General features: G+C 42.1%; 1 protein-coding gene and 1 long non-coding RNA gene across 6 annotated transcripts in view; one reads left to right on the top strand and one right to left on the bottom strand.

Moving 5' to 3' along the window:
- The window catches only part of LOC128444883 (transcription factor SOX-6), a 103,779-nt gene extending 83,900 nt beyond the window's left edge, over window positions 1-19,879 (top strand). For all 5 annotated transcript variants that reach the window (XM_053427562.1, XM_053427564.1, XM_053427561.1 and 2 more), the window contains 7 exons: window positions 56-205; window positions 2,262-2,436; window positions 4,025-4,221; window positions 10,808-10,916; window positions 11,887-12,057; window positions 14,697-14,910; window positions 16,951-19,879. In XM_053427562.1, the coding sequence (XP_053283537.1) occupies window positions 56-205; window positions 2,262-2,436; window positions 4,025-4,221; window positions 10,808-10,916; window positions 11,887-12,057; window positions 14,697-14,910; window positions 16,951-17,287 (1,353 nt within the window). In that variant the 3' untranslated portion in view covers window positions 17,288-19,879. The remainder of the gene's footprint in view (window positions 1-55; window positions 206-2,261; window positions 2,437-4,024; window positions 4,222-10,807; window positions 10,917-11,886; window positions 12,058-14,696; window positions 14,911-16,950) is intronic.
- On the bottom strand, window positions 17,853-27,426 carry LOC128444886 (uncharacterized). Its single transcript, XR_008339198.1, has 2 exons — window positions 21,993-27,426; window positions 17,853-21,837 (listed from the first exon to the last, which is right to left on the bottom strand). It is a non-coding gene; the product is annotated as an uncharacterized LOC128444886 (long non-coding RNA).
- Window positions 27,427-27,431: the final 5 nt, after the last annotated feature.

Here is a 27,431-nt window from a genome sequence, read left to right as displayed (position 1 = left end):
TTGGCGAGCAATCTTAATAGCCTGTCGGTTTTGCTGGTTTCTTCCCTTTTTGCAGCAGCTGTATGCAGCCCAGCTGGCAAGCATGCAGATGTCTCCAGGAGTCAAGATGACTCCCCACCCACAAGCTCCCAACTCCTCCGGTCCCCTCTCCCCCTCTGCGCTGAAGAGTGAGAGGCGAGCATCCAGTCCCATCACTCAGATTAAGGTGAGCCCATTATTGTAAATGATTTTGGAGAATGGTTCATGTGTAGTCACAGAATTGTTTAAAGTTATGCATTTCAAGGTTTCCCCTTTCCTTTAGTGTGTCATAGGTATATCTGTACATGTGATAAGTTACAATGGTTAAGTCGGAACCATGGTGTGTCGTTCCCTCCGAAAGAAACCTTGTTTACATTCCTGACTTTTTTTCATCAGGTGTCAATAGCACCAAGTTACACCTAACCTTCCCGCATGACAGGTAGATTGAACTGAGGCCACCGTAACCATGGTGACAGCGGTGTTTACAGCATACAGTGCATATTGACAGCATGAAAACTAGTTCCAGTGGATCCCCTGTAAACAGCCAACGCATGTGAATGACATATTCATGGAGGATATACAAAAGCAAGGTGGACACAGTTTTGCATTTCACAAGATAGGTTTATGTTCTGATGAGATTTAAGATAACAGCACATGGAGACACTCTGACCACAATGAAGAAAACGAATAAAATCACTCGAAGATGACAATGAAAGCGAGAGGTTGTAAATGTTGTCTTTGAACCATCAATCTGTTCACGGCCCTGCACTCCTCACCGTTGATTAGAGAACTGCTTATTTAAAAGTCACACACTGATACACACACACACACATGCAAATACACAAACTGACACTGGCGCTGGCTGCTGTTTGGCAAGAGCCCAGATCCCCTCACTGGGAGCGCACGCCTCGCCTTCGCTCGAAGATGAGGCAGTAATGGAAGCCATATGTGTGCACGTGGGGCACAGCTGCAACCGGCGTCACAATAGACCGGCGTCAGAGCTCACCACACTCAAACAGTAGTGCTGTGCCCTCCAATCTACCCCCACCCCCCAACCCCGCCTCCGCTAACCCCCCTCACACATATGGTTAGCCCCCCCCCCCAGCCCCAATTCTGCATGCCACCCGCAGCCTAAACCCTCGTCCCTCCTTCCACCAAGCACGTCCTGAACTCCTCAACGACTCCCTCAAAACCAGCTCCAGGTTCAGTGAGCGTTTTGCCGTCAGCGGAGGAGCCCCAGACAGGCTGTGTTGATGTGCAGGAGTAAACTTCTTTTCAAGGTTTCCTTACATGAATCAGTGTGGTCATGAACCTTTGATTAGAAATAGAGGTCTCACAGAAACAAAGGTGCCATTGTTAAGAGTAGAAGGTGGGCTACAGAGGGGTTTTTCTCTCCTGTCAAGTTCACAGAGGTAAAGCTGTGTAATTCATTTGTCGATGGGCAGAAACCCGATAGGGACGACTGATAACTAATGTACTGACAACTCTTCATATTTTGGACAATAATTAAATCCAGGGGTTGTGGTCAACTTGAATCTAGTCAGTTCAAATTGTACTTGTAACACATTTTCACAGCAGACACATTGTGTTGTGAAAATATAACTTTATACACAATATCTGTATCACAACCGATACCATGAAACACCTTTAAGGAAAGTGGTCACAGTTGTTTCTGCAACGCTCCATTTCCTGTCACATCACTATCACTGCATGACAGTCGCTGGAGGAGCATGAAACTCTTCATACGACTGTGTATCATTCACAGACGGATACAGCGCTCATGTATGTACGACTCTTGAAACCATACGCCACCAGTGGCCAAATCCACAGGGTATAGTTCTGAGTGACTCTGAATCGTAAACATCGCAACATAATTAATGCCAGACACGAAAAAATGCATTGAGTGATTGAAAAGGCTTATTTCACTACCTCTTTTTTTGTGTGTGGGGGGGTTAACCCGCTAAAAAAGGGCGATTGACTCCTTTCCCATTGCCATTAAAGGAGTTTTTTCCCTGGTGAGTCATGTTCAAATTTTCATCACTATACTGATCAGAGCCGGAACTAATAAAAAATAGTGTCTACTGCAGAATCATTAAACAAGAGACTGATTGACAATTGTATTAGTTCCCATTGTAGACAATAGCCGGACGTTTGTGGGCTTTTGTTTCCACTGGTGTTTTGACCAGTTGAAAAGGAGCTTTCCACTTAGATATTAAAAACTGTTGCATCTGTTTAACGAATAGGAGGAAGGATCCACGCAGCCATTGAACCTCTCAGCCAGACCGAAGACAGCTGAGGGTCTTCGCTCCTCAACGTCCCCGACGCAAGGTCTGTTCTCTGGACACAAGAACAGCCCCACAGGCATGGGCAAGGGCCGCATCCCCAGTCCTGGCCCCATCATGGGCCGGAACTCTCTCGGTAAGTAACATACACGTATGTGCACTTTAACACCAGTGTTTCCTTTACCAATAATGTGGAGAGCATGGGCCACCAAGACCCCCGCTCCGCTGCCTAGAAGAAGTACAACATCAAGGGCGTTGATGATGCTTTGCCAGCCAAGACATACATCTTTGGGGAAACACTGGATATAAACATAATGTCTCACACACAAATAAACACTCCTATTATCTCCTTTATCAGTGTATTGTTTCGCATCTGTACTGTACATTCGGAGTAAGCACTTCCTCGCTCCAGTGTAAAACGTGATCTTCCCCCTCAACCGGAAAAAAAAACCATCAGCCACCCAAACACCTCCCTCCTCCCCGCCACACACAGACAAACCAAGCCGCGCTGCATGCGGCTGATAGGCTGCAGACACCTCAGCTTCATGGGCAGACCTGTGTGTGAGTGTTTGTGTGTGTGTGTGTGTGATTGTGTTTTACAGGAGTCCAAAGCCCTGTATTTAGCCCCAATGAAAACCCCAGCAGCGGAAGCAGTGAAACCCAGCACACGTTATTTGGTTTTTAAGAGCTTCCTCACATCATTGTCTGCCTGCGCTAGACCTTTTATGCCCCTACCTCTGCTATCTGTTATTAAGGCCAATCTAAACCCTCTCATTATATCCCTCCAGAAAACAATTTCACCAGCTCCTCTGGAGTGGCTTTGAGGACGCGTCGCTTGTGTTCCCTGCAAAGTTATTTTTTGCCCATTTTAACGGCCACCCAAGCATGCAGTGCTTCTAACTTGTGTGCTAATTAAACGAGGAGGGCAACGGAAACTTTGCATCCTTTTATTTCTTCTCTTTTTTTTCCTTCTTCAAATGTGCACCAGCTTAAAAAACAAGTGTGAAACAATTAAACAAAGGGAGGAGATTCTGTCGTGTTTAGACACAAGTGGACTGGAAAACTACTTTAGCAACATTTGTACCTTATAAGATATTTTCATCAATTTCTTTTATATGTTAAAATTTAAATTATAACAGGAAATGTGCATTACCATGATGAATTTTGGGGTTTTCAGAACTTTGTCTTTAAAGCTTGGGTAACATATAGTAAGGGTCACACAATCACAGACAAGCCCAAAACTGGGCATAAACAATAAAAACAATGGTTTATTGAAGCTGATAATTAAAATAAAAAGATGCTGGAGAATGAAAACATAATTCAAATACCAAACTATTTTACCATTGTGCCTTAGAGTGGAAAATATGAGGAGCAATATTCTGATACCGGTTTTCAAAACTGAATCTATTTCCATAAATACGTTTTTAAGCTCAGTGGAAAGGGGGCTCTACATTGTGAAGAATTTCCTTTCAAGACATTAACAAGTTTGGTTATGTCACATACGAGATCTCCCAGTTTGTTCAGGGCTCCTCAGAAAAACCAAGTTATGATCCATCAGAATTCAGCTTCATTTGAGTCAGAATATTAAGACAGTTGAAAAGTTGTTGCTTCTGCTGCCAGGCTCGGGCAAACCTGACGAACCCACTTATTCCGACTTTACTGTCATGCCAGACAAACTGACTCTCAGTTTCCCCTCTCTCCTGTCCCGTCCTGCCCTACCACAGACATCCTGTCCAGCCTCAACCCCACAGCGCTGTTTGGGGACCAGGACGCAGTGATGAAGGCCATCCAAGAGGCGAGGAACATGAGGGAGCAGATCCAGCGCGAGCAGCTCCACCAGCAGCAGCAGCATGCAGGACATCAGAGTCTGGAGGCCAAACTGTCCGCCCTCAGCGGCATGACCCTCAACAACGGCAACAAGGTTAGTGACACAGACAGTCAGGTCACATGTCAAACCATAAGAGGACAAACTGATGAGATTTATAAGAATGGCACGGTTTCAATCCAGTTTTCACAGGTGTCTATTTCCTCATTTTGATTAAGTATCTTAAGAATTCACAAACTTCAATCTGTATATTTATGAAGAAAGGCCAACCAATCAGGAGCTATCTGCCACATAAGAAGGGTTGGGGAGACTTTTGACAACAATAATACAGCCCATCATTTGGCAAAGAGATTTTGTACCTCGACTTAATTGGGGCGCTGCTTCCCAAAATCCATCTATTTCACATTTTCTATGGTGAATGTCTTCCTCTAACAGTTGGAAAAGGATGAGATACAAAATTAGCTGTTCAAGGGGAAAAGCTCCAGGTTTATTGTACTTGTCCATTTTTGTGAAATTTGGAAATAGAAATAAAATAGAATAGAATAAAATAGAACTACACAGGACGTATAAATAAATAGTGACACAAGAAGTACAGCAGTGCAGAAATCAAGGCAGTTCCACTAGTGATGTGCTTGAGCTATAGTGTAAATCATAGATACAATTCCAAGATGCTGTTTTACTTATCAGCATCTCTTATAACGATTAAGAACTGTAATCATACCTTCCGAGATAAGGCTTCCATCAGGGTTTTTTATTTATTTTAAAACAAGACACAGCTCCGACGCAGACAATTCAACAGTTATACATCAAAAAGTTATATTCAACTTGGGCCGAATTTAACACTTAGGTTAAGCATTCAAACAGACTATACTGTTTGGAAGTACACTCTTACACTCTACTTATTATTGCACTGATTACGGCCTTTACTAGTAAACAAGTATTTTAACAATGTGGTATCACAACTTGTCCTTCAGTAAAACATGTGAACACTTCCTCAGAGCATGCAGACTATTGTGTTGAGGAGAGTGTGGGGGTTTGCATTTCTATTCATACATAGCATAAAGATCCATGTAATAATCACACACACACACACACACACACACACACACACACTCACACACACCTCAGTAGATCTCCTTGCTCCTGCATGTGTCACACTTTGTCCAGTATTTCATTGGCTGGCTCCTCAAGGTTTCTTCTCCGCTCCTACACAAATCTTAAGAATATTCATGGCTGAGATTTGGTGTCGTTTGGCTCGAGCTGCAGTTTTCGAAAACTTCTCTTTTCTCCTCTCATCTCTGTGGCCACCCAGAAGCTAACTGCTTTGAAGAGGGAGCAGCTGGGCCAATGACAAGTGATGGTTTTGGCGTGTGAGCATGTTTGTGTGTCTGCCTTCACTGAGACCGAGTGGGTGTTTTTTTCGGAGGGGAGATGGTGTTAGCTTCAGAGTGTGTGTGTGTGTGAGTGTGTGTTTGCGTGTGTGTGCACGTGTTTAATAGAGTCCGGCTCTCTTCTCTTGTCCTGGAAGGGGGGATCCCGGCCTCAGGGTTTCAGCCCAATTAATGGGCCTTTCTTAGGGAAAGGACCTCTCCCCTCCACATTCACCTCGTCATCCCCAGCCCATCTCCCCCTTGGGCTGAAGGAGACAGGGCCTTTGTACCAGGATCTTATATCCAGAGGGAAATCCATATCCCAAAACATCTTCAATCAGTCTGATCGGCCAATCACACATTCGAAGGATCAGAATTTCAGTAAAACGGGCAACATGATTAGACGGGCTTTCCTGCCCAATTGAGCCCACGTTACTTGCGAGGCTGAGGAGACGGAGGAGGAGAGGAACTCATGAATATTTTAGGGGTGGAGTCTTTGAACCCACCAACCCCAAGTAGGTCATGACTGGTGCACTCCAAGGATAGGCTGTTTGTGAATTTTTTGGGACTTGTTTGCATCTTCAGGAGGAAAACATCCCAAAATATGGGAAAATAGATATCTCTGCTGCACTTATCCTCAATCCCAAGTTGATGTTTCTACAAGTCATGCTGAGAAGCTCATAAATATGAATTATACAACTGCCTCTACTAATAATTTGTTTATTAAAATTTAATGTGACTCGTCTGCTGCAGGTCCGACAAAAAAAATCAGAGCAATGTTTCCAAACATGTTTGTGCTTAAAAGAGCTTTTTACAAAAAGTTGATTCTGAAACGATCACAGATTAAGGTGAGTGTTTTGCAGCGAGAGTTCAACATTCTTCTCAAGCTCTATACTTTCCAACTATAGGAACACAAACCAAAGCAATGCAGTAATTTGGTTTATAGCTCCATGTCTCCTAATAAAAAGCTCATTTGGAAAGTCTCAAAGTAATTATTTCCGGTTCGAAGATGACAGCAGGCCTCGGTGTTTGTTGTCAGTTTGTTATTCGTTCCCTAACAACAGCAGCTCAAAGAGTCTTTTAGCTTTAAATACATAAATTTGTCTTTGGGATGGAGAAGTTTTTTTTTTTCTAACGTGTGTCTTTTTTTCTGAAGCTCTCAAAGGCTCTGCTCTGTCTTAAACAATTCATGGATGGAACTTGCTGGATACTGAGAGTGTGACTCACCCGTTCCACCTCGGGAGGCAGCGAGACCAGCGCTTTCTCTTTACCTTGGATTTCGGTGTTGTTTTCTGCTCATTGCATATATTTGTTACTCACATCTTCCCCTTTGAAACTTTAAAGCTGTGCCCACGTCTTCTAGTTGTACTAACACAGCGTATTCAGCTTCTTTGGAATGAGACAACTGCTGTAAACAGTATCTTTGAGAACATCGGGCTATTTATTGCCAGTGCTGATCTGACTCAAAGAGGGTCGTCGATGTGTCGTGTGTGTGTGTGTTTATTTCGCTTTCTGTTTGTGTATTTTTGGCCCACAGCATTCAGTTCAGGCATAGACGACATAGACATTTCTCTGAGAGCTGAAACAGAACCCGGACTCCCTTTTGTGTGTGTGTGTGTGTGTGTGTGTGTGTGTGTGTGTGTGTGTGTGTGTGTGTGTGTGTGTGTGTGTGTGTGTGCGTGTGCGTGTGTGTACTGGCTCTGTACCGGCCTTGGCCATGTTAATGTCATTATAGCCGGTATACACACAAGAGGCCTGGCCAGTTAGTGGCATTGTTGAGTATCACCTTACGCTTACGTTGCTTCCAGCTGGCCTGCGGCTGCCAAAGCTCACTGAAATAGCCACTGTGTATAACTGTGTGGGTGTGTGCATGTATGTTTTTGTCTGTTTGCCTTCATGTGTGTGTGCAAAAGAACGAGGACTTTTTTTTTTAAACACCCACAAAACACTCCCGAAGACCACTTGAAGGAAAACATTAAGTTTTGGAGAGGTTGGCACAAAATCCACTTTTCATGTCTGGAATAAAGGCAACAAAATGTGCCATGTGTCCCTGGTAAATTCTTTATAATGGAATAGTGTCCAGCTCAGATTATAGTGTGATAGTCAAGGGCTATGCATTAGAACGGAAATACACTACTTGGAGTATGGAGGGATTACTATTCCTGTTTCCGTGAGCTGAACATTGGGGGTTATGGGAGACAGAGTTTAGGTAAATCTACAGGACACATAACAAAGTTTTTGTTTGGCTTTTTCAACACAATCACTAGTACAGTATGATGGGGACACGCACATCGTTCTCATAACTTAAGTCAACCAAGGAATCAATGTAATCAGCTGAACAGAGATGAGGCTGAGGGTTTGGACAGGTTGAAATGTGAATCTTGGAAAAAATAAAACAGACAACATAAAATTCTATCACTAAACCTGACATGTTCCATCCTTCTTTAGGTATCTATTTATCTTTTTTACTATAAAATTAACTTATTTATTCATCAATTAACTTTCAATAAGTTTACAATCAGGATGATTTTCTTCTTAACCTTTTGTTTTCTTATGATTGAAACTTTACCAGATCTCTACAATTTTAATAATCTTTATTTTATTTTGTCCCGTGTCTTTGGTCCGTATCCTGTTTAATGAAGTCGGTCAGCACGCTTGCAGTTTCTGTTGGAATAGCGGAAGACGTCTGGAAGGAGGAGGGGAGGGAGGAAATGGTTGTATAGACGTTTATATTGGCTCTGCTGGCGAGTTTGGTCTTTGGAGGAAGCGAGCTTGTGAACCCGACAGCTCAGACGGTTCCAAGTCTTGATTAAAGGTCGACGTAATGTTGCTGTATTTGAGGGCTGAATGATCTGTGTACACTACAAAGCTGAGTCTGGCACCTGCAAATAGACTGTTGAGTGTCTACCTCTTTTGGGATTGGAGCCTCAAAGGGTGGAGGGTTGGTGTTCGGGTGTTAAGGGCTACGAATAAGAGGAATGGTGAAAAGTAGATGGAGGGGAGAAAAAAAAAAGCAGGCCGGGGCTGACTGACAGCTCTATCGACACACAGCGAAGTCCGGAGGAGGAAATGGAGAAAGAAAGATGAAGAAAATGAGAGGAGAGAGGGAAAGCTGGGAGCAGGGAGGGGGGTACAGACAAGGTTGCCAAACTTGATTGGTCCGGGAGGAGACAGTAAACGGTTGCGGGTCAGTTGGAGGCAGGCCGTGCTGGCGGTGGGCGAGTTGTAACTGTGGTAATGAGCTCAATACGTCCTGGATTAAAAGAAATACAGTGAAGTTTAGAGCGTCGCCCTAGCAACGGGAGAGAAACAAATGCCAAAGCGAGGAGAGACCGGGCGGAACAAAAAGAGTTGAGTGTCTCTTCAATTTAGAAATATACATTCAGCGGCAATATTAAGCTCCGGACCCAGTGAAAGGAAAAGTGTGTTTAAAAATACGTGAGCAGCGCAGATGTGATTTGTTTCTGCAGCACTCGTTTGTACCGATTAACGGGAATGCTTCTCTTTTCTTCTGTTTTTTAATTTAACTTGATGTTTTTTAAATTAGTCTTTTCCTTGGTTTCATTCATCTCTGCTCATGCTCGTGTCCCTCATTTTGTGTTTAATTAATTATGTCCTCGGTTAGTCAGCTTCCAAGTTAAGTGCTCGCTAATTCAGACCTGGCTTAAATAATGATAGAATATCAAACGTGCCGTGGGTGAGTTTGACCGTGCCAAAGCCAAAGTAGTGCCAGGCAAAAGTTTCCCCTGTACGCAGTGTTAAAGAAGTGGAGCCTTATTCAATAGAGCAGACAATACAAATGGAGTTTAAAAACTGCTCTGTAATGTTGGTCCAGAAGGCAGCTGTCCAGTAGCAGACCGGCAGGCAACACGAGCCAGACCTTTTTCCAATTTTGCCTTAACAAAGCAAAGACAGTTCCTTATTGCATACGCCACAAGGACTTTCAAGTAGACCAAAGTCGACCCACCGCAGAGAATACTTGCAAATTCTGACCCATGTCTGCTGTTAATCTTCAGTTTGGATCGGTCCACCTCCGATGAAGCTGTCCTGGTTCATTTTTCCAAAGTCCTGACTTTATACTCTGCATTAGTTTTCCGTCGGCCTCCTCCCATTTACCAGCAACAGCCTCCAAACTTATTATAGGTTTGAAAAGGATGTCTTGTGGTGCGACAGAGATTCTATGCACAATTTGGGTAATTTTGGTTAACATCATTTTTTAAGCCAAATTAATTTATCATCTGATTTAATGGAGAGAACCAAAGCTAGACTCACTTCCAGAAGTCAGACAGCATCATCTTGAGGAGACATCTCTTTCCCCAAGCTATTGTTTAGCACCCCAAGCGTTTAAAGGACTTCTCATTCGACTCTGAACCCTATTCTTGTCTCTGGACTATAGTTTTCCATTCCACTCCTCTTTCTTTTTTTCTCTCCATCTCATTCTGTCATTCCCTCTTTCTCCCGTTTCTTTAGTCCTTTGTTAGGCGGTTGCTTCCTGCGGTGAGCATGGCACTGCCCAGGCACATGTTCTGTGGTGGGCCTGATTACAGCCCTGCCGTAGTGCTGACATTGGCCCGCGCCGACTCCTCATCTATAAACACAGACACACACGCGCGCACACACACACTCACATACACACCAGCGCTTAAGTTCCACCAACTCTGCCAGCGGCTACCGTGGCATGACTTCATCCGGCAACCATTCCTTGCGTCAAACAAAATGCCTCTGTCACCAGAAAAAAGGAGGAGAGCTGAGGGGGAGGGAGGGGGCAGAGGAGAAGATGAGGGGAGAGGAGAGCAGAGGAGGAGTGTGGATGTGCGGTGGCTGTGCGGAGGGTTCGATGTTTTCCACCACAGTTTGGGAGTGTGGTGGGGTAATTTTAGCTGGAAGGCCCTGAGGCAGGCTGCTGGTAGAAGTTATTTGTCTCCGAAGCGAAGTGGCAGGCGAGAGGACAGAGACACAGAGAGGCTCGGGAGGACGCCGATGATTAGCACCGCTTTGAAGCAGCTATGACTTGTCTATTAGCTAATGGCATAACCAACATCATTACTCATTCAGCTCAGATACAGTAACAAAAAAATGGCCTCCATGCCAATTCAAACCAGCAATCAGTTATATTGTCATCGCGATTGAAGTCGTCCGGGGTCCCCTAGACGAACAGATGCCAGACATGTTGATCCAGACACTAAATATTAAGCAACTGATTGAAAATGAAAACTTCATAAAGATGTATTTCTGGGGGACATTTACTAAGCACTCGTTTCAGATTCTCAGCTTGCTTGTGCTAACCCCTGAAACCTCTTCTTGAAATGCAGGAGCGGCTGCACTATGAGACGCTGAGCCAGCACCTTGGGAAGCTCGGAGAGGATGCTGGGAAGATGGTCCACCGGGTCATCGACCTGACGAGACCAGAGGATCTGGATGGTGAGCACTTCTGCTGCCCATCTGTGTTTTTATTGCCCTTTCCCTTTTATCCTCATCTGTCTCTTGCATTTTTTGCTCCTTACAATCCCGGTAATTTAGAATTCCAAAAAGCAGGACAGATAATGGAAGCCTGAAGGGAAACGAGTTGCTGGAGTATTGAGGAGCAGAGTTAGAAGCAGTCGCATCCTGTTCAGACTAAATTAATACCAGTGACCTTTAACTCAGTGGGCCCCTCACAGGAGAGGCCCTATTTCTAGTGACTTTTTTATCATGGAGCTTTGATGACGATGAAGGGCCAGAACATACAGGTATTTAGCAAGTACAAATATTTATTGTGCTCCTCAGGAAGCTAGGAGGGACAGGAAGGTGAAGGACACCCTCCACAGCTAAACAGAGTGCTCAATGTCAACATTTTACGCTCTTGACATTTTTTTTTTACACTGTTATTATTCCTTCGAGTACACAAGAGGCTGAATTCTCCTCCTTTTCTCCACAGCTAGTGTTTGTGACACAAGATCCCACCCGGTACAAATATGCAAACAAAAGCAGGTGAAGACAGGCAGCGAGTCTGTAATGGTCAAGAGAGTTTAGCGCAAATAAGAACTATATCACTATGTCTTTCACTGAAAGTGGTGTGAGGACACTGGCTGTTTCCCTCCACCCATCTGTTTCTCATAAAGCACCACTGTTTACAGGGTTGAGGAGTGCTCATCGTGGTTTAGTTTAGAGTCAGACAAGTAAATATGGGAGCATAGGCATTGAGATACCGTCTGTTTGTGCAAACATGTTGAGGGCATCCCGACAAGACCCCCATCAGACTTTTATTATACATCCTCCTACAAGGGGCCTCAGGAGGGAAGAAACAAACAGGAAGAGCTCATCCTTATCATTGCTGCATTGAACATTTAAAGTGTGAAAGTATGTGACGATGACAAACATGTAGAAAATGACATTTCTTTGCGTCCCATAGGGAATAATGTCACCGAGGCCCGAGTGTTCAGGGAGGCGCGAGGCAGGAACAGCGCCGAGCCCCACATCAAGAGGCCCATGAACGCCTTCATGGTTTGGGCCAAGGACGAGAGGAGGAAGATCCTGCAGACTTTCCCCGACATGCACAACTCTAACATCAGCAAGATCCTCGGTGAGACTTTATATCTTTACAAGAAAGAGCATCAGAAACCTTCTCTGCAGCGTTTCCCACAGAATTATTACAACCTATGGTGGTACGGGGGGTGCACGTGCACACACACATATGACCCTCTCACATGCAACATATTCTGAATGATAGGTTCACAGACCAAAGAGTGAAAGACAAGGTATCACATGACAGAGACATGTACAACCTCAGCTGAAATTTTGAGCTGGACACACAGACCTTTTAAGATGATAGAGCGACAGAACACACAGCAGATCCAAAAGGCACACAGCTTAACAATGTAGCAGCAGTGCAAAGCAGCAAGTTAGAGATCTGTTATGTTATAGTGAGAAGTGTCAAAATTGTTCTGGTTCATTATGAAACTGTGGCAGGACAAATTAGAACATGGCGGTCTGCCACAGTCTAGATAATTAATGGGAAACACTGCTTTGACATGAGATAGGGGATTTGCCCCAGTGGAGGTTTGTGCTCTCAGAGCTTCTAATGGGGTAAAGTAATTGTGCTTTGAGCTTAAAGGGTTCCTTTTGGTTATTAAAGTAATTGTTAGTAATTTAATTCATTAAAAAAAAAAATCCACACCCCATTCGTATTATCCTCCCATTTGAGTGCCAACATTTTGCCACTTGATGCATCTTCTGAGCTGCTCCTACGGGAGTGGAGCTGAGACCACTTTTTTTACATCCAAGATGGCGGCCTATTGTGGAGAGGTCTGTCGAATCCACCATCAAGAGGGACCCATTTGCAAATATGAATGAATGATGCCAGACAAATTGAAACACTTTTTGGATAAAAACAAGAAAAATGCTCTCATACACTGCACACCTTACAGATGCACTCGCACTCTCACACTTAATGAACAAAAACCGTTGGGCCACAGGAGTGCTTTTGCATCCTTCCATTATCCTGTTCAATGACAGTGCTTCTGGCTGCTGATGTCCCCTCGAATCTGTGAATTTCTTTCAAGGTCGCCCTCTCGACTCATTAGCTCACTCTGCCACTATTTTCTACAGTTCACAGGGTTTCTCACCAATATTCTGCGCACTATAAGAAGCACCAGTGTTGTTCGACCTGGAACGCTCCACACACAGAGGTCCACTGTGTCGGCCTGACTAGTGTGATGGATGCATTCAGTTAAAAAGCAGCCGTGTTGATACTAACCTCCTCGACACAGATAGCCATTCACACGGTGCCGAGCGTAACGTTTCTTCATGAAACGCTGGTAAGGCTTCCACTGTCCGGCGCAGGGCTCCAGTGAACTTGAGGGTGGCTGAATGTAAATGCTCCTCCTGAGCAGCGTTAACAAAGGGCTTTTTCTTAGGTGGGGCTGTCGCACTGACTTACAGCTTCGAACGGGCTCTGATAAAGGGAAGGTTTGTGTCGTTTAAAGAAAATGTTTTGACTTATTTATAGATATCCAAGGATATCAGTGACAGGATTCAAATTCAAATGCGAATTCAAATAGCCGTGATTACAGTCAAATACGAACAAGGAGCTCCCGCTGGTATGAAACACTGATCATTTTCTAGATAATCATCAAGCGCCTGTGGCAACACTGGAACAAAAAGCAGAGCTCAAATTGCACAATTGTGTACTTGAACATCGCTGCATGTGTGTGTGCACAATGTACGTCTTTCCAACATAATAACACAGCTGGATGTCCGGGAGTGGTTCGCTTAAAAAAAACACCTCCCTGTTTCCTGTGTCAGAAAAGTACAAGAGCAGTTTTCGATAAACCTTGATAAACAGAGGAGCGAGGCAGCGTGTATAATGAGTTGCCGGAGTGCTTCGCAGATGTCCTGCATTCCTGCAGTAATGGCCCCGTCCACTTGTTCAGAAGGTGCTCTCACCAAGGAAAATAACAAGTACACAATGAATCATTCTTCTTAGGCGAAGAGGGAGACGAGTGTAATCCACTCCTGACTCTAAACAGCCTCCTTGGTTCAAGAGTCAGTTGTGTCTGTTCACATGATAATTTTCCACCCTGATAAACCGGGAGAAACGCTGGCCTTTGTGTCTTTACCAGGGCCTCTGTTGAAGGGTTGAAGTAATGTGCAGCTGAAATGACAGTGTGTTAGTACTGCTGGATCGCTGTTTCAGTGGCCATTTCATCTATTTCACCGCAGACTCACTGTTTATAAAAGCTTGTCAAAACCTTTTTCAACACTCCAAACTCAAAGTCAACTTCTCTGTCAATTCTGCCATATGGACAGGGCATGGATAGGGTTGAACTGTCATTTCTCCTTGAAACCCAGTGTAAACATTCTAGCAGACATATAAGTACACAACATATATGTAACGTAATTTATAAGTACACAACTATTATTACACAGTCAAAAAGGCACAGAATAGATATGAACTGCAGTGTGTAATTTGAGAGCAAACCGGAATACTATAAAATAGTATTCCGGTATTAAGTAGTGTTATAATAGTATAGTAATAGTAAAATAGTATTAAGTAGTGCAATACTTAATAACTAACATGCAGTTAATACACAGATACATTTTTTTTTGTTCACATTCAATGTGCATAAAGTGTATTACACAGATATAAAATGTTTTACAACATAGCTATTCAAAGTAAAATGACACCAGAGACTAAATTCACATTTCAATCCCTCGCTCCAGGCTCTCGCTGGAAATCCATGACCAACCAGGAGAAGCAGCCGTACTACGAGGAGCAGGCCCGCCTGAGCAAGATCCACTTGGAGAAATACCCCAACTACAAGTACAAGCCGCGGCCCAAGAGAACCTGCATCATCGACGGCAAGAAGCTGCGCATCGGAGAGTACAAACAGATGATGAGGTCACGACGTCAGGAGATGAGGCAGTTCTTTGTGGGGTGAGTAGCAGTGCGAGACGCTGCCCCTGAACATCAGGTAGCTTTTTATATAAGTGCTCACACTGGTTCGGCGAGAAGCTGCAGTCCCCCCCCCCCCCCCCCCCCCCCCCCTTGTGTGGTTTTAGAATTGAATTTTAAACGAGGCTAATTTACATGGTTGGGACCTTCGAATGGCAGTGGAGTGTAATAGTTTTTGGTCCTTTGATTTATATCCCAGAAATAAGGAGCCGCTCGTTGAGCATATTTCTTCCCTCCTGGTGACTGACTTGCTGAGGATATATATACAGAGGAGAATTACAGCACAGTATCCTGTGAACAACTGAATTCTCTGTGTTACCCCAGTATTTTTAATACAAGGTGTATTTTCTCAGACCACGCTTGTCCAGCACACGTTGTCCATCACTGCAGTATATGCATAAGACGTTTGCACATTTCACAGACCATTGTGCATTGACAGACACGAGCCTTGGATCACAGACTGGCTTTGTGTGTTGCTCAAGAAGACCACGACTCTCTTACTGCACCTGTGACCTCTCAGTGCGGTCGTCTCTTTAATAAACAGACCTTCCTGTCAGCCTCCTTGGCCTGAATAGGGCTATTTTGAAAAAAAAAATAAAAGGAAAGAATTGCAGAGATAAATATGAAGCACCAACATGCAATCAACAATGTTTTTTTCTTTTTGTTTAAATTCAGATATTTTGCTGGGTAACTGCCCTGTTTCTTAATTTCTTTCGACTTATCCATTTGTTGGAGGCTTGTGGACTGACTATCAGGGTTTATGGAGCCTTTATGAAAGGTTTCTCTCTGAGCTTCCTGTGGTTCTATCTGCAAAACCCTTTAAACGTTTTCTGAAGAGCTTTACATTTTTTTCGAGTGTAGCGAGCGCGGCGAGGGGAATAACAGTGGCATTGTCTTAATGGGAACCAGCCATGGATGTGTTTAAAGCCATCACAGTGGCCTGTGTTCGAGATGGATTTACCAGAGGCCACGGCTTTGAATAGGAGCGATTTTTAATAGCTTGTCATTTATTAAATTAGGACAATGCCGGGCGCTTGCGGGCAGTGAAATTGAACACAGACAGACATAGTGGAATATGAAATGTAAGCAGATGTTTGAGAGGGAACAAGAGCGAGGCAGACGTCACAAGCTAAATGCCACATTTACTGTGTGTGGTCAAGTAAATGCAAGAAAAACTGGGCTTATGATTCTTTAGGCCTGGACTTTCAATCAAAGCTAAATCACCCAGCGTCTAGGAGCCGGTACACAGCGAGGCTCTGGCGCATTCCATACAAGTAATCCAGTGTTGTTTTAATGTGCAAATGGGTCTGTCAGGCCGTGCGGCGGTAATTGTTTCAGGAGACAGAGGAGGGAGAAGTGTGAGGTGAGGAAAGTGACAGCAATCTTCCTGCTTTATGCGTCTCATTTGAGGAGCCAGAGGGCCCGGGCTGAGTGATGTACGTTCACCCTCATTCCGACCGTATCTTAACAGGTTATTTAGCTCCATGCTGCTGTGAGCTCGCAGAAAGAGCTCGGTGTCAGGACATGCCCGACCCGATGAGAAGCGTCGCTGTTAACTTAAGTGGCCTCGGAATTAATATTTTGTTCAAAGGGCTCTGCTCAAAGGTTAGGAAAAAGACTGTGTGGATCACAGATCAGTCAAAAGCTGTCAGCCTTGTAGCACAACTGTTACTATGTCTCTGTATGCAGCCAAATAATATAAACTCCAAAAATCATTCCGATGTGTAACACACAAATTAATTGAATTTGTTAAACCTAAATTTAGAAAATGCACATGTTAAATCTTTTTGAAAGAACTTCAGTGATTTGTGTGTTACCTATTATTTTGTGTTAAGTAATTTCCCCCCTCACATGTCACATTGATTGACATGCAATTATATACAGAAATTCAAGTTCCCCTGAGGATGTGTATACTTTTTTTATTAATATTTCTTTTAATTTTTAATTAAATATGATAATCTTTGACTAATACCTTCTTTTTCTTCTTACATCCTTCCTTTTCTATCTTCCCTTGTTTCCCAGGCCTCAGCCACAAATTCCTCTTGGCAACAGCCCAGTAGGGGTTTACCCCGGTGCCATAACCATGGCGACGACAGCCACGCCATCCCCACACCTGACCTCAGACTGCTCCAGCAACTCAGCCAGCCCTGAACCGGCCATCCCCGTCATCCAGAGCACATACGTGGTGAAGTCCGAGCCAGTTGGAGGCAGCAATGGCGGCGGAGTCAGAGCCTTGGCCCTGCCCAGCAATCCCGCCAATGGAGACGAGGACATGGACATGTACGAAGACTTTGATGATGAGCCGAAGTCAGACTATAGCAGTGACCGTGAGACGCGAGAGGTCATCAGTGCCAACTGAGTGTTCTCAGGGCGTGAGTTGTAAAAAGAGAAAAATGTAAAACTCCCGTTATACTCAGAAACACTTTTTAAGAAAACATAGTTTATTACAGAGACCTTCAGGCAAACATTTAGGACATGCTGCGTCATGCGCTGAGCGTGCCCAGACAGGACACACACTCAGCGGACATGCTCAGAAAGTTATGGACAGTTCATTGATGGATGTCAAGTTGAAGAACAGGGCTGAAGAATGTGACCCGAGAGCACAAGCCGAAGAGACACTCAGACATCCAGCTGACGACGAACTTCAGTTTTCCTACACGCCGACAATCTTAACAGGAGTAAACAAGAGCTAGGAGAGCGAGAGTGAGAGAGAATGGGAAACAGAACAAATGAACGACAAACACATTGCTGTGTGGTTTGTAAAGAGCATGCATGGATTTTGAAGCATCAGGAATTGGTCTTCAAACGCTATTTGGTCTTAAATGTTTAAGGAGTGAATTCGTTTTTATCATTATGTATTTACATCTTTGTGTTTTTTTGTTTTTTGTTGTTGTTTTTGTTCTATAGACTTTTTTTCTGACAGGTCACTGCCTGTACAAACTCTGGACTGTCGGAACTTGAAATTTGAAAAGTTTTAATATAAATCTTAGCTCTTGTAATCTTATAGTCTTACTTTTGTTTTCTTACATTTACAGTGCATCGACATCTTGTTTCTGACAAACTGCTTACATAACTGTTAGATCTTCTTTTTTTAAATATCCCAGCTCAGGTATGATGTGCCAGCTTGTGAATGTGTTTTGTTTTGTTTTGTTTTGTTTGTTTTCATATAAAAAGAGTGGTAGGACTTTTTTAGACTGTCAAGAAATATGGGGAGCAACATCCCTTATATATCTATTATTATTATTATTATTATTATTATTATTATTATTATTATTAGTAGTAGTAGTAGTAGTAGTACCCAGACATTGTACGGATTTAATTCAAATGTGCCAAACCTCCATTCACATTCACTCTGGATGTCGTAGTCTTAACTTCCAATGCTGCAAAAAAGTCTTATACAATCAGCTGTCTCTATCTGATGAGATGAGTTCCTGCTTGGTACCTGCTGGCCTCCCTCCTCAGGGAAGATTTGTTTTCATCGCACTGCCTCAGTCATTCACACACATGCACACATTTCGCGTCACTCAGTGGCAGACCCTCCGGCTTTTAGAAGAGTAGCATTTTTAATGAGTCTGTTCCTCTATTCCATTGTAGTAGTGCTTTCAAGAACCACATTGCCCATGGTTCTTTGAGGCCAAACACTTATCACGATGTGCAACAAATGCAGCGCAGTATGCTGACTGAAGCCCGACTTCGATCATTTATCAAGTCATGCTATGGTTTGATTTCTACCTTAATATACACTTAATATATAATAATAATTCAGTCTTAAAAGAGAACCTTCAGCATCATAACGAAGGGGAAGAAGCAGCCCCACGAAGAACATATACTGTAGGATAAGAGTTATTAACTGTGTTTTCCATCGGTACAAAGATGTGCATAATGTTAATATTTGTATTAGTTTGTTAATATTTTTTTAACGTCTTCTCTGCATCATGTGGGAAAGATACACCAAATTGTTTAAAAGAAAAATTATATAGTTGCAAATGAATGGTACTCATAGGTCTGTTATTTCGAAAAGGGTACCTTTTTCTACATCGCATGTATATTTTGAAGACAAGTAAATTATTAAGAGAAGAATGGAGGAAAAAATGGTGCATCATTTTCTCTCAGTCGCAGCCATTGGTCGGATCACACAAGTTTTCCACAGTCTGGAGCAAGATGTTCCTCTTTCGTCTTTCGGCGAGGCCCAGTGGTCAGCACCATGCTGGGTTTGAACGATTTTTTCCTCCATTTTACTCAGATGTCACATTCTTTCTCTAAAACGTTTTTTTTGTTTTTTTTCTTCTTTTGTCTATTTTCACCATCCTCTCTGCAAATTGAACACGTTTCCATTTTGGACACCTGTGACCTCAGGTGGTTTCTGGGTGCTGTGTTCAGCTGCGTTCTGACTCCATATAACTATTTGTGACCATATCTGGCAATTCTTACATTGTTTTTTTCTCCCGGGGAAAAGGTCTCATACATATAGATTTCAGTTAGTGTCATACACATCCTAAGCACTGGATATATATAGTTTTTTTTTTTTTTCCTTTTTCTTTTTTTTCCAGTATTGACTAATGTGAAATTGTTGTTTGATTTTCAACATGCTAAATTAGAACAGTCAAAAGTCTCTTTTGAGGAAGCCTCGCACATGCCAGGCACCAGCATAATGCCATTTTCTCTAGAAGCATTTCATTTATTTAAACAAACGATGTTGCCTAAAGTGGTCCCTTCACCTCTGATCCCTTTCAGGTAACCTCATGCTCTTGTCAGTTGTGACCAGCTTCTGACGTCTTTTGGTCACACACACATTTTGTTTTGTTTTTGTGATGAGTATTGTATTTGAAATTCAATTGTGCGTTTTAACATTTCATTGTATTTATTAGCCAGCTTTGGCTCTAAAAAGTGTCAGTACAAACTTGGTGAGAAAGACAATCAAAAAAATAATAATAAATAAATAAAAAGTTAAGGTGACATTTTCTTTACTAAAGTGCTTCTTTGACTTTTGTGCAACATTGAGAAATGAACATGTCATGAAACCGATTATTTGCAGTGAAACACTTGTGTCTTTTGTGTCTGAAAGCGGCGTGCACACATTTCAGGTAACTGCATGAATTCTTATTTCCTTTACTCTAGATAGTGCCCTCACTTTCCAAGGATCTTATAATTTCCAACACAAGGATTTCTGTTTTTAATATTGAGCGGTTCCATTTGGTCTTATATTTTGGTGGCCCATTACCGTAAATGTGGCCTATTGTTCCATTGTGTGTGTGTGTGTGTGTATGTGTGAGGTAACGCCACACATTCTGAATGTGCTGTGGTGTATACGCCATGGCGCCGGCATTCGCTGCAGCCAATCCCAGCGTTTTCACAGAGAGAAACAGAGAGCTCAGCCATATGCAGCCACATCATAAATCTAATTGTAATTCCCAAATCAACTGCAGCGTCACCCTGTGAGGGGCGCCTGCAAGTTTGTCACACACTCCTTTTATTTGGGAGGGGTGTTTAAAATCAGATTTGTGCTGTTGCAATGTTAATCTCATTAAATAAGTCATCATCATTTACATTTCCTTTCCCCTTTCTGCAGCATGAACATTTAGCTGTTTGCAAGTGAACAGAATGTTTCTGTGTGTGCTTGGTTGAGCTTTCAGCACCTTAACCTAGTTCAATGCAGAGCAGTAGTGCTTTCATTGCTTGATACTCACAATCATATGTATAGTATGTGCTGCACATACAAGCTTTATTAAATCTCCGAAAGAAACTGATGTAATCCTCAAGTTCTCCTTAGTTTCCTGGTGGTTAAAGCTGCTGGCAGCTACATACAGATTAGGTGTCAGAACAGCAGAATAGTCATGTTGACCTAATGTCATGACTGTGGCTTCAACACATTTATGTTAACATTCCATTGAGCTTGTTTTGACACATAAACAAAGTAATAAGGGTTTTCCACCAAAAAGTTGAATTACCTTGTTAAAAATAGAAGAAAAAAAAAATCTATATATAATTTTTTTCCCTGGTTAAAAAAGTTTATAAACACAGGTTTCAAACTTCCACATCCCACTTTTGTAAGTCGCATATTGGAATCAAACCTGAGCACAGTGAAACATTCCCCCCTCAGCCAATGAATGTGAAAATGTGTCTACATGAGTCAAACTGCAGAGACAAGTTCAAACGTCCATCTAACAATAAGCAGAACATTTATGGAACATTTTTTCTTGCAATATCATCATATCCCACTACTAAACAGAGAACCTCCAACATATCATTTAAAATAAATAAATAATTTCAATATTCCCTGGGATTAAACATGGTACAAGGTAACTTTCTGATAAGAAAAGTCGCCAATTTATGAGATTTTGTGCAACAATCACTAAGCCTGTAACTGGTGACATCTACGGAAAATTCAAATAGGATTTGTAACTTTCTCGAGAGCAGTTTTCAGTCTTGACCTTTGGGTAAAATCTGGAGAATTGACTACGGAGTTCACCCAGAGTTTGCATTTCACACATACACAACAAAGTGGGAGGTTCTCGGCACAGACGTGTTCACAACAGCATCAGATCCTCTGCGTTATTCAGGCGAGAGGTGGAGCAGCCGGTCAATGGGGATGCCCTACTGGATTCACACTTTGACTCCTCCTGGATTTCTACAGACGGTATACGAGGAGGTCTGGTGGATAAAGTCTGCAGATACTACGGAGTGTCGCACTCAGAGATCTGCTGGTTCTCTTGCCGCATTTCACCCATTTTATGCCGCTGGAACCATTATACACTTTCTCTAATACACACCAAGCGTTAGCGGCACAGGGAAAATGTTGGTTCAGTCACTTGCCGAAGAGTATCCTTGGATCATTTGGCAGCTCTGCAGTTCAATGGGGTGTCCATGTGGGCAACTTGAGCGCAGCCTTGTGCAGGTCTTTGCTCATACCTAACGAACAAATAAAAGAAACATTTTAGAACTAGATATTTGAGGGAAAAGAGAGAGGGTTTGCCTTGTTATCAGGATAATTGTTTTTTTCTCAAGTGAGGAAGACATTGACATAGTGATCAATTGAGCAGTAATTACAAAGGCTTTGATTTCACCTTTCTTTTCTCACAGGCTTCTGGCATGTGTGGAGATGATGAGGCATAATGACACTCTTTCTTCATGAAAGCCCGGTTGTAGATGGAAGCCCCAGGCAAATTCACCTTTTGGCTTCTAAAAATCATCTTGAAGAGTACAGAGAACAAAATCTTCTTTTCTCTTCTTACCGATCAGGCCTCTAGATCAAGAGAATTACAATTTGCTATTACAAAGGAGGAGCCCTCTTCAAACGTGTTGGGGAGGCTCCATCTATGAGGCATCAAAGCCACACTGTTTATGATCATGGAGGCTCCACTAGTCATTAAATCGCACTCACTGGTCACAGTCATCCTCTTTGAGCTGAGAGCTGATGATGCTTAATCATTCAATGCTCATGATTCAAAAAGGTAATAATTGACCCCTTGCACTTGCCTTGAGTTTACCATGTGTCAGGATGAGCATTGTGTGTTTGATTTTACAGATAAAGAGTAGAAGTTTGCATTTATTTATTGAAATCAAGGCTAACTGGTGTGATGATGGATTTCCACATAAAGCATGGATTAAAAACACTAAAAGGTTTTGGGTGTAGTGGTTAAGAACCGATTCTTTCCTATGACTTTACATCACACTGCTGGTTCATACTGTTCCAAGCATTGTTCTCTCGTGGATCTTTACTGCAAAACGACCCAAAACGTACAACTATACGGTAGATCACTCAAGAGATTAGGAAAATGAGGTTGAAACAATTCAACCAAAGGTGGAACATGGATGCAAAAATCCTAAATGATAACAGTTTAGCTTTAATTAATTAAAAACATCCTTCAGTGAAATCCAGCCAATATCACTCAAGCCCGCAAATCTCCACCTCCTGGTTTGGCTCGAGGATAGATCAGGTAAAGACTAAAGTGAGTATCCTCTGGGGACAATGAAGATCTGCAAATGAAATAAATAAACACACAGCTATAAATCTATTGAGATCTGGATCACATCGGACTGACAGTCAATCACACTGACATCGCCTCAAAGGTAGGGTTGCAAAATTGTATCTGAAACACTAATAATATCTTAATGGGCTTAATGGACTGAATGAAATGATATGTCAGCATACTCGTCTGTCAATAACCGACCTGCCAGCCCAGATTCTCACTCTGCGGGGCCAGAGTCTTTACAGTCTTATATTTCGATATGTTACAGTATCTAACGAAATTATGAATAAAAAAATCCCCCATGCTAACATGCTAGTTTGAGTACTAATGATTGGTTAGGTTCATTGTGATAGAGTTAAATGTTTTCTTAGAGGTGATTCAGACACGGAGTAGTTGATGTCAAGCTCCTCTTTGCTCTCTCTCCTCAAGCCGGTCTCTAGCAGTTGTCAGTCAGTGCACGTTCATGTTAGCATGGGGGCATAGCTATGACATGAGGGCTGATCAAAGTGCAGCCTGCTTTGGCTAGCTTTTCCAGGATTACAAACCCTAGCTCTAAAGATAAACACTGACTTCAAGTAATGGCTTCAGACAAGTAGTAGAAGTTCAAACCTACCTGCCTTTGTGTGTCGTGATTGGTTGTTGTCTGAAGCCATGTTATCTTCTGGCAACCTGAATGAGATGTGTGCCCGGCGACTTGCCCAATGGCAGCTGGCCGTGGCGCTCAAGGATAAGCATTATAATTAAGGGATGGATAAAGCATGTGTTTATTGTATCCCTGAAATGATACAGTGTGACCAAAGAAAAATATTTCTCCTCATATACTTGCAGTGCTAAACTTATTACTTTAATTTTGAGAAACACTATACTTTATGTGAGCTTCATTGTAAAACCTCCCCTTGAATGCATTGTTGGACAATTCTTAGCTAATGAAAATTGACAAAGATTGTAAATTGGGATGGGGTTTATGAAAATCCCTAAGGTCAGTAGGCTTGGGAGGCCTTCAACAATAACTAAAAAGCTAAATGAAACTCCTGAATAAAAGGAAATCGAATAAAAAAAACTCTTTGAAAAGAGTTGCTTCAGCTGTGTCTCTGTTTCCCAGTCTTTGAAACATTGCATAAAGGACTATACTTCTTCTTTTAATGCAGTTAGAAATGAAAAAAAATAAAAACCTACATCCCTTATTCAGGAAAATAGGCAACGGACAAAAGGCCAATTTTTTCCTTTTTGAGGCAAAGTCCTTGTCATTTTAAGTGCATTAGTCCGCAAATTAAATATTTTATGTTTAACGAAAAATGCCACTTTGAAAGCATTTGGATTGTTTGACTCAAAGACACGGCTGCAGCCTTGATGAGTGGAACTGTGTGCGGCCATGAAGAGGTAAAGAACGCCATTGTTGCTAGTGCGCCCCTCATTTGACCTGCTGTCATCCTTTTGTGCTTGCCTCACAGAGGAAAACACTAGACAGTCACGCAGAGGAGTAACTTAGACATTTCAGAGCATGTTGCATCCATTTTGCATGCTCTAATGTGTTTATTTCATCAACTTATTGTTCATTATTCTAAATGGTGTCAAGCACTACAGGCTACCAGTTTGTAGACAATCTCAACAACCTTGGATTGTCTGTGTTACATCAACCCTGAATCTCTCTTCCCATGACAACATCAGCATTTAAACACACTACAACTCCACGTCATATTAGCTGTTTGGGTTATTTCATCCTTTTCTCTGAGGAAAATCAATGCTTTTAACCCCTAAACCTTTATTGCTACTATTTCTCAAGCGATTATGGAGAGGCGTTACGCTTGGAATGTGAAGATTCAATTGCAAGTAGAGTGGTCTAAGATAAGCAAAGTTCGAAATCTGGTCCAATTAGGTCTGTGTCTCCCGGCTGGGTTTGAGATGTGTAACCATGGGTTGGGTTCGGGTAGAACATCTCAGGGTCTTTTCAGGTTTGGAGACCAATTTCTGGAACCTTGGTGAACTCGTGGACAGACATATGCAACTGCAACATCAAACTGTGAGGGAGGCTCTATTAAAAATGGTGACACATTTTCTCTACTCACATCCTGATTGTTCAAACAATATGACCCCAGTCCTGCAGTTGAACTTTGGCACTCTGACAGCCTCGAAAGCCAAAGACCTTGTTTCATGGAGCACCGATCTGAGAGGGTAGTTGTATTTAACGAGGACAATGAAATTTAAGTCGTGGTTGGTTGTGTATATATTATGCAGCACTGTAATTATATGAGTAATTTTCAACACTTTGACATGAGGGCGACAGAATGGGATGTATCAGTTGCATGTTTTCAAAGTGACTTGATTTTCTTTAAACTTTTTTTTTCCAGTGAATCTCAGCCTCATTTGAAAGGTAACTTTACAACCAAAAGAACTGGAGAATTATAATAACAACAGAATAATGATAACAAACCAAAGTCACAACCACACAAACATAGTAGAAATAAGATGGTTTTAATGATAATGTTAGTATCAAGATACTCAGAACTATTATTCATGTGTGGTGATAAAAGTGTCTTCATCGAAAATCCCATTGCAAATGGGCCAACTCCATCCTATAATGAAGAATGTCATGTGATATGATCAAAAGCTCTAGAAGAGCTACTAAACCTTGGACTATGTGGGGAGTTTTTGTCAACTTCTTTTTCCATAGTTAAGAGTGAACTTTCATGTGCCGTTTTACTGTCTAACTTTTTCATTTGTTTTCCTTAAAGTATCCGCTGTTGGCAACTAAAGCCTGATTAAGGGCTTCATGATTATGTTTAGGCAACTGAAAGCACTTGGTTAAGGTTCAGGAAACATTGTGGTTATGACAAATATATCACAAGGTTAGGCAACCAAAGCACTTTGTTGAATATAGAGAAAGGTTATGGTCTTGGTAGAATACTGAGTCAGCTGTGATTTGGAGGATTAGACTGTCGAACTAATGAGCTTTGTACTGTTTGCATCCACTCCGCCTTCCTCCCCACAACGTTTCAATGCAGTATAACATCACTGTGTCCTGTATAAGAGCAAAACCGTCATCAGTCAACATAATCCAGGTGGCATTACATTTCCTACTGAACGTCGTATGAAAAAACAGTTTGAGCATGATTCATAATCAACAGGATTTGAGCGCGAACTTCACACAGCACAGCAGGTTTGACAGCTTTGTTAAAGGACATATATAGATTCCTGCAGTGTTTGGGCTTCCTGTGTTTTTAACACGTTTTATTTTCTGGTCGATTTCCCTCACTCTAGTAAAGGTTTAAAGACGGAGGATGTCAGACCTCGTCCAGATTGTTAAGGCAAATTGTAATTTGTGAATATGATTTTTAGATCAAATTTTAACGTTTAAATGGTATTAGGATTCATCATTTTAATTTGGGTTATTACTTGAAAAGGGCTACATGCTCTTATGTTCAGAAGGCACATCACTATCCTCGTGCTGTCTAGTGCTGCAGCTCCTCTTTACAGCCTCTGTCTGAAATGCCTTGATTTAGCTCCTGTTTCTTTAAGACTCCCCCTTCCTCTACACAGTATTTAAGTTGTCAGTTTATTTATCACACTTAGTTTCCTACTTGAGTGAAATATCAACACTTACACACTTGGCCTTGGAGTTGATGTATCGTGTAGGCTACACATATTGTCTCAGCTTTCAGTTCACACATGTTACTGTCAGCCATATACTGCCTGGAGCGACTGATATTTTCTTTAATTTGTCATGCTATGTTAGCACACTGCACAGATAACAGAAATGTAAATAGATGAACGAGTTTAACAAAGCTTTGACGTGTGTGTTCCTCTGAGGTGAAAACCAGACAATCGATGGGATTCAGGAACACACACAGAGTCCCGCCTCCTCTGCCATCAATCTAAACATGCTATGCCTTTCCAACCATTATAGATGCATGACTCAATCATTAGTACATGCCTTTCAGTTACACACTGAGCTGAATGTTTTTTCAGTTTGGGGCCCAGGAATACATGCCCGCTGTTTTAAAAAAACTAAATGAACGTTACTGGTGCCGTCACTAGCATTATAAAAGATTTCCTGTACTGTTCCTGCAATAACCCAAACCCCAAGCTTAAGTATTTGCCATATAAAAGGCTTACTGCACTGTAAATCCTATATATCTGGTTTCTCAATTAAATCAACTTAAATAATTTGTTCAAGGTCTTCTTATACGTCAAAATTAGTAAATTAATTTAACCCCAAAAAAAGAAGCTCTATAAACTCATGCTAACTTGAATCAATAACTGTTCAATCAGACTGAAAAACGTGAAAGATAGCTTTGCTTTGTTTGGCTCCAAGAGTCTCCAGCTGCTGCTGCTGTTGGACCCACTAACAGTCCACAGAGAACAAACATGAAAAGCTAGGCTGCCTCCAGTCACCTTATTCAATTTAGAACATACTGCTTAGACAATTTATATACACACACCATTATACACACACCAGCTCAAACTATTCTAACACTGTTTTTAAACACTATTGAATAAGGGTTGATACATTTGTAAAAGATTTCCAAATGTACA

The sequence above is a fragment of the Pleuronectes platessa genome, chromosome 7, assembly GCF_947347685.1.
Source record: "Pleuronectes platessa chromosome 7, fPlePla1.1, whole genome shotgun sequence".
Classification (NCBI taxonomy): domain Eukaryota; kingdom Metazoa; phylum Chordata; class Actinopteri; order Pleuronectiformes; family Pleuronectidae; genus Pleuronectes; species Pleuronectes platessa.
Note: the sequence above shows the minus strand (reverse complement) of the source record. Positions and strands in the feature narration are given on the sequence as shown.